The 16,714-nt window shown below is 38.3% G+C and overlaps 1 protein-coding gene and 1 long non-coding RNA gene across 4 annotated transcripts in view; one reads left to right on the top strand and one right to left on the bottom strand.

The window, feature by feature from the left end:
* LOC130427167 (potassium voltage-gated channel subfamily H member 7-like) overlaps positions 1–16,714 on the bottom strand; it is a 56,016-nt gene that overhangs the window by 14,298 nt on the left and 25,004 nt on the right. For all 3 annotated transcript variants that reach the window (XM_056754291.1, XM_056754289.1, XM_056754288.1), the window contains exons 4-8: positions 12,898–13,326; positions 11,741–11,952; positions 7,834–8,259; positions 3,739–4,138; positions 1,690–1,889 (exon numbers count right to left, since the gene is read on the bottom strand). In XM_056754291.1, the coding sequence (XP_056610269.1) occupies positions 1,690–1,889; positions 3,739–4,138; positions 7,834–8,259; positions 11,741–11,952; positions 12,898–13,326 (1,667 nt within the window). The remainder of the gene's footprint in view (positions 1–1,689; positions 1,890–3,738; positions 4,139–7,833; positions 8,260–11,740; positions 11,953–12,897; positions 13,327–16,714) is intronic.
* LOC130427169 (uncharacterized) lies at positions 1,791–5,370 on the top strand. Its single transcript, XR_008907287.1, has 4 exons — positions 1,791–1,912; positions 3,733–3,830; positions 3,953–4,158; positions 4,964–5,370. It is a non-coding gene; the product is annotated as an uncharacterized LOC130427169 (long non-coding RNA).

Here is a 16,714-nt window from a genome sequence, read left to right on the forward strand (position 1 = left end):
GAAAAGAAGTCATTTTAGACTTAACAAGGTTTGTTCTGTTTTTAATGACTGACAATGACAATGGTTTTGATATATTTTGATATGTATAAAGAAAATAAAACCTACGCTCCTCTTAAAGAGAACAAACTTGTATTTTTCACCATTTTTGTCTTGAGAAGTTTGGGGTTTAGCAAACTGAGCTGATATTACAAGTGCAATCATACGTTAAAACAGAGAATAATGAGACTTTGAGAATGGCAAACAAACAGAGATGAATCAGTTTCTTAGCAACATGCAGACCTGCTGAAACATGTGCAACTTTTATCTTGAAGTGAGAATGAAAAAAGGCCCCTAATGCATCTAATGCACGCTCATTCATGCCAGCCTTGAAGCCACTGGGGCTGGGCGATAAAGCTTGAGAGTTAAATAACATAACAATAAAATTAAGAACCATTCTGGTTCAATTATCCCTGTTTTATTTTGAGATTTCTCAGTTTTATATTTAGCATTTACTAATTTTGAATCAATATCACAATGCGTCTCTAATAGAAGAAAAATGCCCTTTCAAGCCAAATTCAGAGCACATATCTGCACTGATTTTTGAGTAACACTTTACAATAAGGTTGTTAATATTATTAAATGACTTGGGGAACATGCACTAATGAAAGCAATGTAGCTTTTAGCGTTTATCAACATTATGTTAGTTATATTATGTTAGTTTAGGGATAGTTCAGCCCAAAATGAAAATTCTGTAATCATTTACTTAACCTCTTGACATTTCAAACCTGTCTCCTTTCTTTCTTCTGCAAAACACAAAAGTAGATATTTTGAAGAATGTTGGTAGCCGTCTGTCCCCATTGACTTGCATTGGTTTTCTGTCCATACAGTAGAAGTCAATGAAGACCAACGTTTTTTTGTTACCAACATTCTTCAAAATATCTTCTTCCGTGTTCTGCAGAAAAAAAGAGGTTTTGAAATGACAAGAGGGTGTGATGACAGGATTTTCAATTTGGGGTGAGATATCCCTTTAATACACAGTTATGTTAGTTCACTGTGCAAATACTGTTAACAGATACAACTTTTTTTCATGTTTAGTAAATGCTGAAATGAACATGACTTGGATAAATAAATGATGTAAAAGTATTGATAGTTTTACTTCATGCATTTTCTAATGGTAAACAACCTTGTTGTAAAGGGTAACCGAATATTTCTATACTGTCAGTAGTTTTGCTGTATTGCCCAACCCTAAATCTGCTTCTGAAATGTTTCTCTTAGCAGTAACGGGTGCAAAAACATATGCTCATGCACTGTATGTGATCTGAGATGGAGTTATTCAAATATGATTATCAATAATAGTCATAGACATGAATGGAAATGAGTCCTGAGATAATATAAATACCTCCTGTTCTTCCCAGCGTGGTGAGGTTGTTCCATATTATAGAGGCAGATACAGAGAGAGACACGTGTTGCTTTCAGTACATTAATCCAGATATTTGTGATGACATTGTTAAATAACAGATTATCATTTTATTTTCAAAACGAAAAATGATTGACTAGGCACCATAAATGGCATTGATGGTCATTTGCATTCTGTAATGCATTTATGGCTCTTTTTTTACATTTTTACAGCATGACAGTCCTGTTTTCTTTTTAATACAGCATTCTGTTTAAACAGACACAGCATACTGGAAAAAATCACTTCTCATGTACCGTGTTCATGTCGATGCCGTTGGTGTACGTCCACGAGTGTTGGAAATACTCCTCCAGTCTCTGCCGGAGTGGATTCGGGATCTGATGGAAGCGGATGAACTCTTTGACACGGAGCATCTGCGTGTGGTATCGCGCTGTACCTGAATACAGCCGCTGGATGATGGCCGAAACGTTCCCGAAGATGCTGGCGTACATTAAAGCTGGAGAAGAACCATTAGGAGAGGTATTATTGTTTCACGTGCGCTAAGCAGATATTTCTGATATGTAGAAGAGAATGCACTGAACGCTTTTACACAAAATGTTTCTTTTATTGCACATTTACTCAATAATCACCTGCAATTTACACTATTCATTTAAATGTCATGGTCGTGTGCACACCAGGCGTGCCTGTGATTGGTTAAAGGGATACTTCACCCAAAATTGAAAATTCTGTCATCATTTACTCACATTCAAGTTGTTCTAAAATCTGTATAAATGTCTTTGTTGTGATGAACACAGAGAAGTATATTTAGAATAATGCTTATTACCAATCAGATTTTGCCCTCCTTTGACTACCATAGTAAGAAAAAATACAATGGTAGTCAAAAGTGCCCCAGAACTACATTCTTCAAAATGTCGGAATTGTGTTCAACAGAACAAAAAGAATGATAATGTAAATTATTCCTACTATGTGAGTCAATGGGGGGAAAGATCTGTTTGGTAATAAGCATTACTCCCAATAGAATTCAACAGAATTTTAATTTTTGAGTGAAGTATTCCTTTAACCAATCACATGCACGCCTGGTGTGCACATGACCGTGAGGTGACGATTACAGGCATTTCAATTAATAGTGTGAATTGCAGTTGATTATTGAGTAAATGTGCAAAAAATGTTTTGTGTAAAAGTGTTATCAGAAATATCTGAAGGTGAGTAAATTATGACAGAATTTTCATTTTTGTGTGAAGTATTCCTTGTAAAGAAGTAACCTGTGATTATTTGTTAAAAGGCAGCCATTACATAATCTTGATTATCCTTGTACACATGGACTTAATGCAAAACACTATTTTTTAAGAAAAAGACAATATTGATTTAAAAATAAATGCATTTTTCCAAGTATTAGAATTCATCAGCAGATTAAATCAGGAGAAATGCTTAAGGGTTGTCATGGACATTTAAGGGGCGGTTTCCCGGAAAGGGATTCATTTAAGGCCAAACTAGGACTTAGTTAACTTAGTATATTTAAGTCATTTTTAAAACTGGTGTGCATCTTAAGACAAAAGAATCGCACTATATTTTAAGTTGTTGTCAAACAAAACAAGCAAGACAAACAAGAGTGCTTTCACACCTGACTCGTTTAGCACAGGTGATTTTCCATAGAGTTTGTTTCTCTTCTTGGTGGGGTTCATTTGGGCAGATGTGAATGCGGCAATCGGACCTGAGTGCGCACCAAAAGCGGACCAAATAAGCGTAAGGAGGTCTCGGTACACTGTCAAACGAACCCTGGGGCGGTTCGTTTGTGGTGAGAACGTGATCCGACCTCGGACAGACCCAAATGCAAAAAGTACTTTTTTGGACTAAACCAGCATGCCGTAGTCAGCTGCGCTGTGCATATGGAATGAGGACAAGTGTTTGTTGACAGTTTTCCCTAGCATTGCAGCTCGCGAACAAACTTGGGGTTGTGAGGAGGTGCGGAGCATTGTAGATATTTGGTCTGATGACCGTATCACAACCCAAATTTCGAAAAACTCACAAGAACAGCGCAATATTTTCATTGTCTAGCAAACAACTTGAGGAACAGGGGTTTACTAGATCTGTGGAACAAATCCGGTTTGAGGTAAAGAAACTCCGCCAGCAGTACTTCCTTTTATTTATGTTAGAATCATGTCATTATTTACCCCTAGAAAAAATTGCATTCGGGCTGCTTGTGTCAGATGGATACATCTGAAAGACTTCTTTCAAATGCATCAAAGTAAAGATGAAAGCAAATGGGTTTGCTGAGTAAATATTGGCAGAATTTTTATTCTACTAAACTAATCATTAAAGCTGTTTGCATTATTTTTCAGACTTACATCCAATGAGCATGACACAGATGGAGAAGATCTTCTCCGAGTTGGTGTTTGGAGACACGTTTCCGAAGCCCACGCTGGTCAGTGAACTGAAGGTGAAGTATAGGGCGGTGACATATTTATCCTTAATGGACGGGCCAGAATTGGGGTTACTGTTGTTATATCTTTTCCCAATGGACACCCCGAGATTGTCAAGCCAGCCAATCTTATGGTCCAGGTATGGCCTCTCCACATTTCCAATGGCGTACCAGATGCAGGCAAGCCAATGAGCGATAAGAGCAAATATACACATGAGGAGCATCAAAACCGCCGCACCGTATTCAGAGTAACGGTCAAGCTTCCTGGCAACACGAACCAATCGCAGAAGTCGCGCTGTCTTCAAAAGGCCAATTAGAGTTGTTGTCTTGTGAAAAGAGAGAGAAGGTGAGCATTAGGATCTATTATAACAATTCACATTTACATTCATCCATTTGGCAGATTCTCTTACACAAAGCATTTGAGGCTTAAAAAATGTTAAATGCTTTGAATGAAATAGTGCGCTAAATGAATAAATGTAAACATACATTTTATCAATATGTGCATACCCTGCGATCGAACCCGTGACCCCAAGTATGTCGGATTAGTAATTATGAGATAATTTTCAAATTTCAGTGAACGATTCCTTTAAGACATCTTACTTTGGGGGCAGTCTAGTTGACAAACATGCTATGATGGAACACCATCGGAATATACAACACAATCTCACGGCAAAAACGTAACAATTTAACGATGTGGCTAATTTCGGCAAATTAAAAATTAGTACGATTTCCTTTCGCACCAGTGATGTTGGGTTTAGAGGCGAGGCTTGCTTTTTTCTAGTCAACGAACGTTTTTGTACGATTACCATCAGATTAGCCGCCTCGTTAAAAATAGTTACGGATTCCCGTGAGATCAGTTTGGAATATGCATTAAGCTACCACATTTTAAACAATGGTCAATTTATATTTTTACATTTCTATTTTGATTGTGATTCATTGACCAAAAAACACAAAATAAACCAAATTAAATATAAATTTGATTTAATTAATTATTTGTCATAATATCTTTATTGTGAATTCTTTGGGATACTCGTGTAGTGAAAATCTGATATTGTGACAGCCACATTGTACCCACATCTTTTTTACATCGACTTCCACACTAATTATTATTTTGTTAATCGTGTTTAATTTGATCACATTACACACTGCAGCACCTGCTAACACCAGAGATCCTTCTCATCAAAATTTCTCACCGCGAGGATAAAATAAACACCCGACATGAGAGACATGGGTAATGAGCTTCAGCAGTCGTGGTCCTGGCTCAGAGACAGGAGATACATCTTCATTTGAAGGGTAGAATCTGAATAAAGACACAGTGCTCGGGAAGCCAACGACGGGTCCCTACGGTACAGTATCTACAGCACGACCCTACTGAGAGATCATTTGTTTCGTTTTCAATTTCACTGCGGGCTCACAAAGTTGATGTTTGAACCCAGAGCTGATATTTTTAGAAAGCGTCTTAATAGATGCGTCTGACAGCAATGCCTGACACTCGCTGACAGTGTGTTCGCGAGCCCGCATGCGGAGGGAAGCATGTGATTTTCCTTTTGTATCTTGTTGAGAAGTGCGGACAAAGTTGTGAATCTAGCACCAGCAGCCATTAAAACCCCATTAGCGGCTTCTGTTCATACAGAGTTATAGCAGGACATGACGATAGAATTGACATTGAATTATACGACTGTTCATCAAACTCTCTCTGCTTTTGACCTCATGCGAAAATAAAACAGACATTGGCTTCAATCCAGAGCGAAGGGGTCATTTTTATCAGGTGCTGAGCTGTGGTATCATGTTTTATGCGCTGAACGAAGGCTGAGACCTGCTGTACTCTTTTGTTCTTTTGTCACTTTCTTATATTATTTCGCTAGACATGTCAGTATCTGTTTATATGAGTTTTAAACTCAGTGGTTTTTCGAGAGAGAGAGAGAGAGAGAGTGTGCTCTCCATCCCACTGCATTAATGCTCACATTAATATTGTAAACTGATAGAGCCAGAGGCCATCAAGTGCGAACACGCCCAACCACGACCCGTTCAATCCTGTTTCATAGAAAAAAGGGTGGAAAACATTTCTTTTATAATGCATGGTACTCCTTGCATTGGTCCCTCGTATTAAACACATTCTTTTTTTATTTGAGAGTATTTCTAATAACATAACATTTCTGTTGAAATTCATTTTTTTAAAGAGTACATAACTAGGGATTTTTTAAAGGTCCTACTTTGGTTTAGCAACACGTTTATGTACATAGAAAAAAAACATGATTATTTTATAATTATAGGCAGTTATTCTTACCTTAATTCTTGACTGACTCTCAAATGATTTGTTCCGCGATTCAACTGTTTAATCCCTGAAACCTAGTCTGACGTGATTGGTCAGATGGTCTAGTCTGCTGTTATTGGTCTACCGCGAATGTGGCTCACGCGCTACAGTGTTTGGGGGAGAATAGTGAAGTCGCGGGAAGTCCTAGCAAAACGTAGGCGGGGACTTAATGTCGAGACGTAAATCCGCAGCGGTTCGCGAATCAGACCACGGACGTGTTCGTGTGATTCAGAGTCGACTCCCTTGTTTCCTAACCAATAACTTTGTTATTCATTCACCTTCGAATTTACAACTTGGGACTGCTTATGTTCAAACACTACATTACACACCGCATGATATGACATTTTCATGATCTCATGTTATGTACTCTTTAAATATACTGTTTATAGGTATGCATTTAGGTAAAATTATCCTTTTTATCTTACTCCGTGAACTACTGACAATATTTTCCCAATATTTTTTTTGATGCATTTATTTGCAAAAAAATTAAACTGGAGAAACCGGTGAAAATATCAGAAACGATGCTCAAGACACTGGAAAGAAAACAAATCACTTTTAAACAATGCAACAGTAATATTTGTGCTTGTATTTTTTTATGTGATAACCTGAATATTTAAGTGTCTAGTGGACTGAAATAACCACAATACATCATAAAACGATGTAAACATTAAATTAAAATTTGGAATGGTCTCTCTTTTTTTTTCCACGGCTGTATATATATGTGTTTATTTTTAACAGCCTTAAACATAAAAATATAACCTATCGCAAAAGCTAAAATATACAAAGATCTTATGTTTGAATATCTTGTGTTTCTATCACTTGGCCTCCGTTGTAACCAGAGACAGATGTTAAAGTGACTGCAGTAAATTTGAGCGCAGATGCTGTGATCGTGAGGGCTGTTGAATGGCTGTGTGGAGGAGATTGGCTTGTCATTGGCTTGTTCATCTTCAAGAAAAATATTATTTAAGCCAAAGCAATTTACTCCAAAAACAATCAGGGTACCTGTGTCTTGCCATCCAATGACACTATAAAATATCAACAAGACAAACTTGCTGAAAATTTCAAACCCTGTGATGTTCTTGTGTTTTAAGGATGCACGAGGCTACGAGTGACACAGGAGACCATATGTCCTGATATGCCGGGCGAATGTGATTGGCCTCTGACAGGATATTGGCCACATAAACAAGCAAACGGCTTGCTATTGCTGTAAGCTGTTCAAACAGCGTCTCTCTCTTCTTCATCATCATCATTGATTCCCATTTTGTAAGCCACTAATCCCAATAAATGGATTCAGAAATGAGGGCCATTCAGAAGAAAAGAAAAACAGCATTCAGTACATTATAATGCCGTAATCCCAGATTCGCTGAAATGGGTGTGTAGTCGCAAGAATGAGCCGCCCACCCGAGGCTGAGTGCTTTCTGATCTACTTTGAAAAACGGCTATATCTGATCTGATCTGATCTGCAGAACAACTAGTCCAAACAATTCAATACATATTTGGGTAAACAAATAACCAAGCAGTCTAGATCAGGGGTTTCAAATGACCTGTGGTTCTGTTTAAAATGACCCTTTAATCTTAAAATCTGTCCCGCAACAACATTTTGGCTTAAGTTTATTTTGTAGTCTTCTGGCTATAGCGCTTCGAAGTTCATTCAATAACCCTTGTCTTATTTGCATGAATTTAACTTTAAAAGAAGTCATCACTTACTTCGTCAGACCCTGAGCCGAATATAAGCAGGTCGAAGGGAATGGCCGCCACCATGTCTATAAGGAACCAGCCTTTAAAGTAATGGATGGCGATCTTCCCCGGATGACTCACAACCTCCTCGTTCAAGTTCACGTATGTGGTGCGAAAGTTAATGAGGATGTCGATGATGAACATGATGTCCACTATTAAGTCCACGACGTTAAGGGGGTTGCATGAGTAGCCACATTCTCGTCGATTTTGCTCCTCGTGATCGTTGAGCAGGAAGGCAGCGGAGTAAGGGGTTAAAATGGCTGTGTAAATGACCAACAGGAGTATGAGCCAGTCCCAGACTGCCTTGAAAGGGCTGTAGTGCAGTATTGTGAACTTGTCCATGCGTGCCGTCTGAAGCTTGTACTCGGGTAGCACGTCTGCACCAAGCGACAGGACCTAAAACAGAAAAGACGTTAGATTTTATGCCTGCAGTGAGAATCAATCTGATTTAAAATCAATCGCAATTTGTTTGGTGAATTATTGTCTGTCAAGAGAAAAAACTAAATGTCTATCTAGCATATGTCCTATTTTTGGTTTGACATACATTGGGGCCTATACATTTAGAAATGTTAACAGAATTATATATCCAATTCGGAGGGGTTTTATTGTTTTACTTGAAAGCTGTACGTCAAATCACAAGTGTTTGACTCAGGCTGTGTCCGAAATCGCCTACTTCCATACTATATAGTAGGCGAAAATGAGTCATGAATAGTACGTCCAAAACCTCAGTATGCAAAAAACAGTAGGCGAGAAATACCCGGATGGTCAACTACTTCCGCTGACATTTGTGAGTGTGGATGGGTTGGACACTTTTCTATCCCATGATGCCACTGGAGCTGCGCAACGGTCAAATTTCAAAAGTAAATCAAATAAATCTAGTGGAAAACTTTAAGGCAGACGTCCATTTTTAATGTTAGTGCCAATAAATTAATTTCTCGTTACGAAATTATCTTTTTATCAACGCTCACGTGTAGGTTGTTGTTAAAACGTCATAGGTGAAAGAGCATACGGGTCAAATGACCGTAAAACCATGTAGCTTTCCTGTAGCTCAGTGGAAAGAGCATTGCGTTAACAACGCAAGGTTGTCTGCCAAAATGCCTAAATGTAAATGTAAAACATGGCGGGCGCAGTATGTCCGAAATGTATTCATACTACTCATACTATATTCTATATATATATACATACTATATATATATATATATATATATATATATATATATATATATATATATATATATACATACTACATACTATATTCAAATTCAGACGCAGCCTCAGTCTCAAATCATTCCTCTCGTTGTCATTATTTCATTCCAGCTGATGTAATTCTTCATGGAGAGTTCGTTCTTTCACATTTTATAAGTGTACTGTCTCTTCGAGTTGTCTATACTGGCAGAAATGGTCATCTTACATTATCTTTTTGTCATCCACTCCAGGTTAATTCGGAAGTTGTCCAGGATTTATTATCCTGCTCGAGGGCAAAACAGTAGACAAGAATTCTGCCAAATGTTACAGGAAACAATTTAAGAGCAAAACCTGTTTATTGCTGTTCTCCGTGCCTTTTTCTCAGTACTTTTTTTACAGAATTTGGAGTTTGTGTCTCAAAATGTGGTTTATTTCTTCATATACCCATATTAAACTGATTTTATTTGTTTGACAGCACACTTTAAACCCGAATGTTCAAAGAACTTAAACAGTTAAAGTAGTGTAAACTTAATTTTATTTAAATAAAATTTTCTGAAATGTTTCGAGTTCCTGTACCTAATTCTTACTTTTGAGTTAGTTTAACTTAATTTCAGCAAGTTCATTCAAGATGATTTGTTGAGAATGGATTTAAGTTTCCAGCATGCTTTGCGTCAGACTGCATTAGGAGAGTACATTTTGAAATTAAATGTTTAATAATGTGTAGTAGTTTTTAGAAAGAAAAAAGCCTTGTTAATGATGAATGTTTGTTTATCTTGGATACTTAGAAGAGTTTGTTGTATTTTTGACTTTTGGGGTTGACACTATTTCTTTAAGGTGTCTTTTGTTATCTAAACTATTCAGAAAAAGCTCTGTGTTTGGTTATTTCCATGCCACTAGACGGGTCTCACTCCAAACCTGATGCAAAAGTTTGGAATATCCGAAGGAAAACCTAATGCAAAATTGGTGTGCTTCCATCAAGTCCGGATCATGGCGGTATTGTTAACTTAGTAACCAACAGTGAATAAAAAAATCCGGAAACCAGAAAGACAGCCATCAGCAGTAGCCATCAAATATCAGAAATTATTTAGACATAGTGAGTAATCCAGTCAGTGTGTGTCTGTGATTGAGTTCTTCATCTTTCTACAGGAGTTAACCAACTTGGACAGTCAGCAAATGAGGCGGGTTTTCTTCCTAAATACTTCATTAGAAATCATGACGCGAAATCATGAATCTATTTTTCTCCTTCCTAAGAAAGTGATGAATTATGCATCTCCTCCTCTCGTCCGGCTCTCACACGAGCAGGCAGGTTGGAAAGGTAATGCGAGAATCAATCAGATGTGACATTAAGCTAAATGACCTCTGAGAAGTCGTCAACGTTTGCTGCCGGAGCCCTTCTGATGGACCGCTTGTGTTCTCTGGATGGGTTGTCATCGACTTCAATGTGTCCTGTTTCCATCACAGCTGCTCGAGAAGCGGATACATTTAACACCAGGTTTGACTCAACGCGTTTTAGCTTGTCCTGCGGTCTGACTTCGACTTTCATTCAAGGACTTTTCTTGAGGTTATTTAATGCTGACCACATATCACACAGTTGCTCTGACTTTCAGAACTAAGTAGGATAGTTTGTTACCTAAATTACACTTAAAATGTTTTTCTTTGTATTCATTACAAAAAACTTTCCATCCTCTTTCAAAAATAAGTATAATTTAGATTCATTTGATTAAGTATACTTAAGCAAATGTCAATTATACTTTAAACTAAACTTTATGTAATGTAGTAAGTACTGGTGTTAGTATACTTTTAAGTGTTGATATTTCAGTACTACTATCTTATTAGTCCCACTTTTTAGTTTTTTGGAAGTGTAGTTTCAAGTATACTTTGAGTGTAAAAGTAGTTCACTTAAGGTTCACAACTTTTATCTAAAGTATATTTCTGAGTAGCTAAAAAGTAGACTGAAAGTAAACTTGGTATACTTTGTTTGGATGTACACTATGAGCACATTTTAATAAACGTATTTTTTGCTTTACAAGACCGTTTAACTGACTTTGTTCCAATGCATTCTGGGATTGCTTTTACTTTGAAGGACAAATGCAATGCTGACATAGAATTTGATAAAAAAAGTAAATCTCCTTGCAAAGATTTCCGCCTCAAACAGTCGAGTCTATGATGGCCGCTTTAGGTTTTGGAAAATAGAAAGTGTCTGTGTGCGTCCGCGTGCGTGCAAACAGCCAAATCAAGATTTCAAGAACCCGAGGGTAAAGTTCAATTCACACGCACAAACTGTTTCAGCAATACATCTTGACAATATTCAGAGATATTTTCCCTCAGGGTTTTTTGATACACTTCCAGATTCAAAGCAACGAAAAAGATGCTAAATGCGAGCATGCGACGGGAACTCAGAATAAATTGTGATGTTTACATTGCATTTAAATATCCCTTATTAGCATTGATTTGCATAAAAACTCTTACTGCATGTTTGCGCTCGTTGACTCCAGAGTTTCCAAACAAAATCCTGAAGCACCTCACACACTGAAGATTTCAGATTATGAAATAATCGTTTTTGCACATTACGATACACATCTTCACCTCATTCAACTGTTAAAGTCGTCATGAGACGATGTTTAAAACCTGTTTACATTCATAATCTGACGTGCAGCGGACAGGTGGAGCATTGGGATGTGAACGGTCTCACCTGTGTGACCTTCTCTGTGACATTGTGAGTTCTGTCTTTGACCTTGGGAGCGATGATGGTTTTCTCTGAGGACGGAGGAGAAGGTGCTTTCTTGTCATTGGCCTCCGAGAAGTTGAGAGCGATGAGAGGAATCTTGTTGATGGTGCTGTATTTGTTTAGGTTCGAGTCGGAGGTGGATCCTAGATAACTGGACTTGAAATGGTTGAATGGACCTGACGGTAAGAAAAGCAACATTGTAAATATTAAAGTATAATATTGTTCGTTCTTCTGTTATTCATAAATGTCACTATTTACCATCATATTGCTGAGTCTGAAATTTTATTTTTTGCTTGTGGTAAATGAATGTAACACGCTGCCTCTCTTGCATTATTGCCCATCTCAGTTTAAAGAAGAGAAATACTCTCAGAAGACGAGAGCGGCTGACGTGATTAACAGAAGTCATTCAGCGTGTAGCATTGATTTTCTGTCCCGACCGCAAGAGTCTCATTTAGTGGAATGTGAAAGTCTGAACAATTTAGTCATTCTATTCCACCCGAACGCAGGAAGGTCCAGCCCCGAGTGTTATTGAAATCACAGCGAATATTCTGCATGAACTAATCAGGAGATCAGAAAGGAGTGGAGAGGTGAAATCAGGTTGAAGATGGATAATGATGAAACAGCAGGAGGCCCCAGACACCGTGAGTGACGCTTCTACTAAGTATTCTAAAAACGCTTTTTAAGAAAGGTGACAGGTCTGATCTAAATCTCTAAATGCCCGTTCACACCATGAATGAAAACTATAATTAGTATGTTAGCTTACGCTAGCGACACAGACCTCTAAGCTTGTGCGCTTCATTTTAAATCCACATGCACATTACATGGGAATGGATTGTAATGTTTTATCATTCATCAGCTAGCAAAAATCACTCTGAAACTGATCCTTCTTGTATCGTTTCCGTGTGGTTGTACTGTATCGTCAGGTGTTTTACTGTTTTATTAGTCATTGTTTATATTGCTATTGGACTATATTCACTTGAGAAAATATCCCTCCCTCGGTCTGAGTGGAAAGAGCATAAATCATGATTTCCAGCTGTAATTTAAACTACATTCTATGCCAATCTAAGAAAATGGAGCTCTTTGTCCCACCCCTTCATGTTTCAATTAGAATGAAAACTTACCTTCACTTGGCTGCGTGTCAAAAAACATCCGTTTGGAGTTCGCACTGAGCCCTTCAATGTCATGGACGGATGAAGCTCTTCGTCTGCTGCACACACTGTTTCTAGAGATGGACTGGGCCATGAAGTTGGTGGACTGAGCCTGGGATGGACTGGGGCGGTCCCAGGTCAGTTTGGGGGACGAGTGGTCGAGGGGAACGGACAGTGGAGAGGAATGAGGGCTGGAACTGATGAGTGCTTGCGTGTCATTGGTCTCCGCCGGACTGCAGGGGTCTTTTGTGGTCGAGCGGACGTCCGTCACGGCCGTAGAGTCTTCACTGGCCCTGGGCGTGTCCACCAGGACCGTGTCCGGATCCTCCTGGGGGAGGGATTGTTTACTGGTCCCCAACAGCTTCAACGATGGCAGGCGGAAGTGGAAGAATCTTCCTTTTCCTGGAGGACGTATGGAAATACAACATGAGGTTCTGCTGGCAGATGAGGTATGTTCACAGAAATGCAACAAACTTTGACATAAAATTCATTAATAAAAAGAATCAAATAAAATATATGAATAAAAATAAAGCAAAATTAATAAAACATTTTCTTCGCAAAATTGAAGACACGAGTACTAAATTCAAATATAATGGCACATCAAATATTTGAAAAAAATTCCAATCAGATCATAGTAGGCTAACAGAAGGAGGGGATAGACAGATTAAGCGCTGGACGAATAATTTTAGAGTCAATCAAGTAGCAAGGTAATAATAACCGCCTATTTTTAGAAAATGAAACTTTTTGAACACCGTATATGTATGTAAACTTTTTATTCCATAGACACTCCATAAACCAAAGTACGATCGTAAAAATCACAAAATATTTACTCTTTAATGAACAAATCCAACACATTCACAGCACATGGTTAGAGTTCATCCTTATTCTAAGAGTACATTGCCCTCAGGAGAACAGCGGTCTGACATATGGCTGATTTGCTCGGTCCTGCCCTTAATTTTCCCAACAGCCTTTGGTCTGATTTCATGGTCAGCATGGACACAGTTTTAATTAGCAGTTTGGATGTGATCAAACAAATCCACATCTTCCCGGGAGAATTTAGTGTTTCCTCTATAGTACATCTCTGCTTTGAAGAGTAAAAGCAGTCCGTCTAGTTTTCAATAAAGAAGAGAGAGCGATCTTATCAAAGACCATTAACTTATTGATCATTGTTTTTTTTTAATTAAAAATCAATAACAGACGTAATACAATACAGTACGTGATTTGGTCAAATTGGGTCATTAAATCATGACAGAATTTTCATACTTAAGTTTATAGATGAGCTGTTGTTTTACAAGATTGTGACGACACCTTAAAAAACAATTTCATGAGCTCTTTACAACACAAGTGCTTCCACAACTGCCGGCTATGAGTTCAAAAACCTTTAAAGACCTCTTTATTAAAGGGTAGGTCACTCCACCCAAAACAGATCTGTCATCATTTATTCACCCTCCTGTCATTTCAAACCTGCATGACTTTCTTCCTCAGAACACAAAAGGAGATATTTTGAAGAATGTTGTTAACAGCCCCCCATTCACTTGCATTGGTTTTGAGTCAACAATAGAAGTGAGTGTGGTCTGTTTACCAACTTTGTTTTTTTCGTGTTCTTTTTCGGGTGAACTATCCCTTTAAGACAGTAGATGCATTACATTAAGCAGGTGTACAGGGACAACCAATTCAGCGTTTCTAACTCACAAGCCGACAGAATGACCCGAGCCGCTCGATTAAAAGCTTTTGGGCAAATGTCAGCACACCTCATTCAGCACAATGGGGTGCACCTGTAAAACAAAGGCAGGTGCGCTCAGTCACAACTGAGGCGTTAACCTGCCGACTGCTGATGAGAAAACACTGCTGTAGGCACAGATGCCACGCGTGTGAACGTAAACCCTTCTCGGGAGGGCAGGTTCGGGTGATCAATCACAAAGCCAGAGCTGAACGAGAGCCAGCGGCCGGGAATACGAGGACTCCCTCACTCATCGAACCCTTCGCCTTCTGTCACCACCGCCTGCAGTCCTCCTGTCACGCGTGTTGATGCGCTCCTGACAGTTACACATGATACAGTGCTCTCGGGGGTCCAGTCAGGCGTGGACACATCTTTGTTACTTTATTGTTTTGTATCCTGAACTGTATTTTGGAGCGCTGTCTCGCAGAGCAAAGATCCTGACACAAGTAAGAGGTAAAACCAAAGGCAATATACATAATTTACACTTCGCAGAGCAGTGAGACATCAGGCTTTGGGATACTGAGTGATGTTGACGGCAAGAAAGTCAGTGTGACTCGAGAGGTTAATTAAACATAATGAGATATTAAACCATCACAGATTCTTGCCCTGTTCTTCCTGTGACTGTCAGCACATTATACTCAATCATGTGATCGCTCGCTCTCTCTCTCTCTCTCTTACTTTCTCTCTCTGCTTTTGTTTCCATCATTCATTCTGCCTTTCTCTCTCTGTTTGTGTCGGTCTATTCAAGATTCAAAAGCTTTACTGACATGGTAAGTCGTCATATTGCCAAAGCACATAAACATACAAATTTTTTCACAGAAATGCTGATTCAAAGTTCACCCAATTATAAAAATCCTGTCATCATTTACTCACCCTCTTGTCATTTTAAACGCATATGACTTTCTTCCTTCCGCAGAATACAAAAGAAGATATTTTGAAGAATGTTGCGAACTGGACCCCATTAACTTGCATTGGTTTTGTGTCAACAATAGAAGGGAATCGGGGCCGGTGATGTTCGATTACCAACTTTCTTACAAATATCTTCTTTTGTGTTCTGCAGTTGAAAGAAAGATACACAGGTTTGAAATGACAAGAGGGTGAGTAAATGATGATTTATTATTTAAAAAATCATGTAATTTGGACATATTTAAGGCGATATTAATTTTTACTCATTATTATTTTTTATTTTTTTTGTTACTGTATCTGTGTCTTGTCGCCTTTCAGCCTGTATGTGCACTGGAAGCTTCTTCATTTCTCATCTTAATATAAAAGTAAAGAACGACTCATGAAGGTGTGATTTATTATTAATCTGCACTTCAGATCAATCAGATTTATTTCTTTTTCTTTTAACTTGTAGGGAAAAACCGGGCAGACATCTAAAGATATGGTTAGGAAAAAGAAGTTGGTGAGCCGTGTTTTCATCCCATGTGGGCTATGGGACAATATTCTGATTTGTTATTAAACCATAACTGGGTTAGTTTGGTGCTAACAAAGTCCTTTTTTTTTACAAAGTCCATAACTGGTTTAGTTTTATGCTGTTTGGTTTGTAGGATTTTAATGTACATCAGCATGTAAATGACTTTGTGTTTGATTGGTGTTGACTTACCTGAATGAAGCGTATTAGATTTGTGTAGTCTGAGCATTCTCATTTACACTGATAGAGTTTATTTCAGTATACACTAGAACCTTACATCCCATGATTTCTGTGCTTTCATTTGTTGCTATGATACTGTAAGGTATATAAATGTTTTTATGTTTGCCCCTTTAAGTCACTTCTGTCTTAAAAAGTTTAAAGTATTTGAAACATTTTGCCAAATTGTGTTGCATGTTTTGGCTAGTGTTGTACCATTCCACAGATTTGCATCCTTTAGACAGCTTTGCAAACTCATGCTTATGAACGCACTAAACTTGACTCACAAACACATTGCTGGAGCACTAGTTAAGGTAGCGTGATACTGAATTTGGGCTCAGGCGATATTATAATACCAAAAATTAAGTTAAGTTTAGAGTTCTTGTTGAAGTTCACTCTCTATGACGCCCAGAGACATGAAACATTCAGCGACATTCCCC

This window comes from Triplophysa dalaica, chromosome 8 (assembly GCF_015846415.1).
Source record: "Triplophysa dalaica isolate WHDGS20190420 chromosome 8, ASM1584641v1, whole genome shotgun sequence".
Lineage (NCBI taxonomy): Eukaryota > Metazoa > Chordata > Actinopteri > Cypriniformes > Nemacheilidae > Triplophysa > Triplophysa dalaica.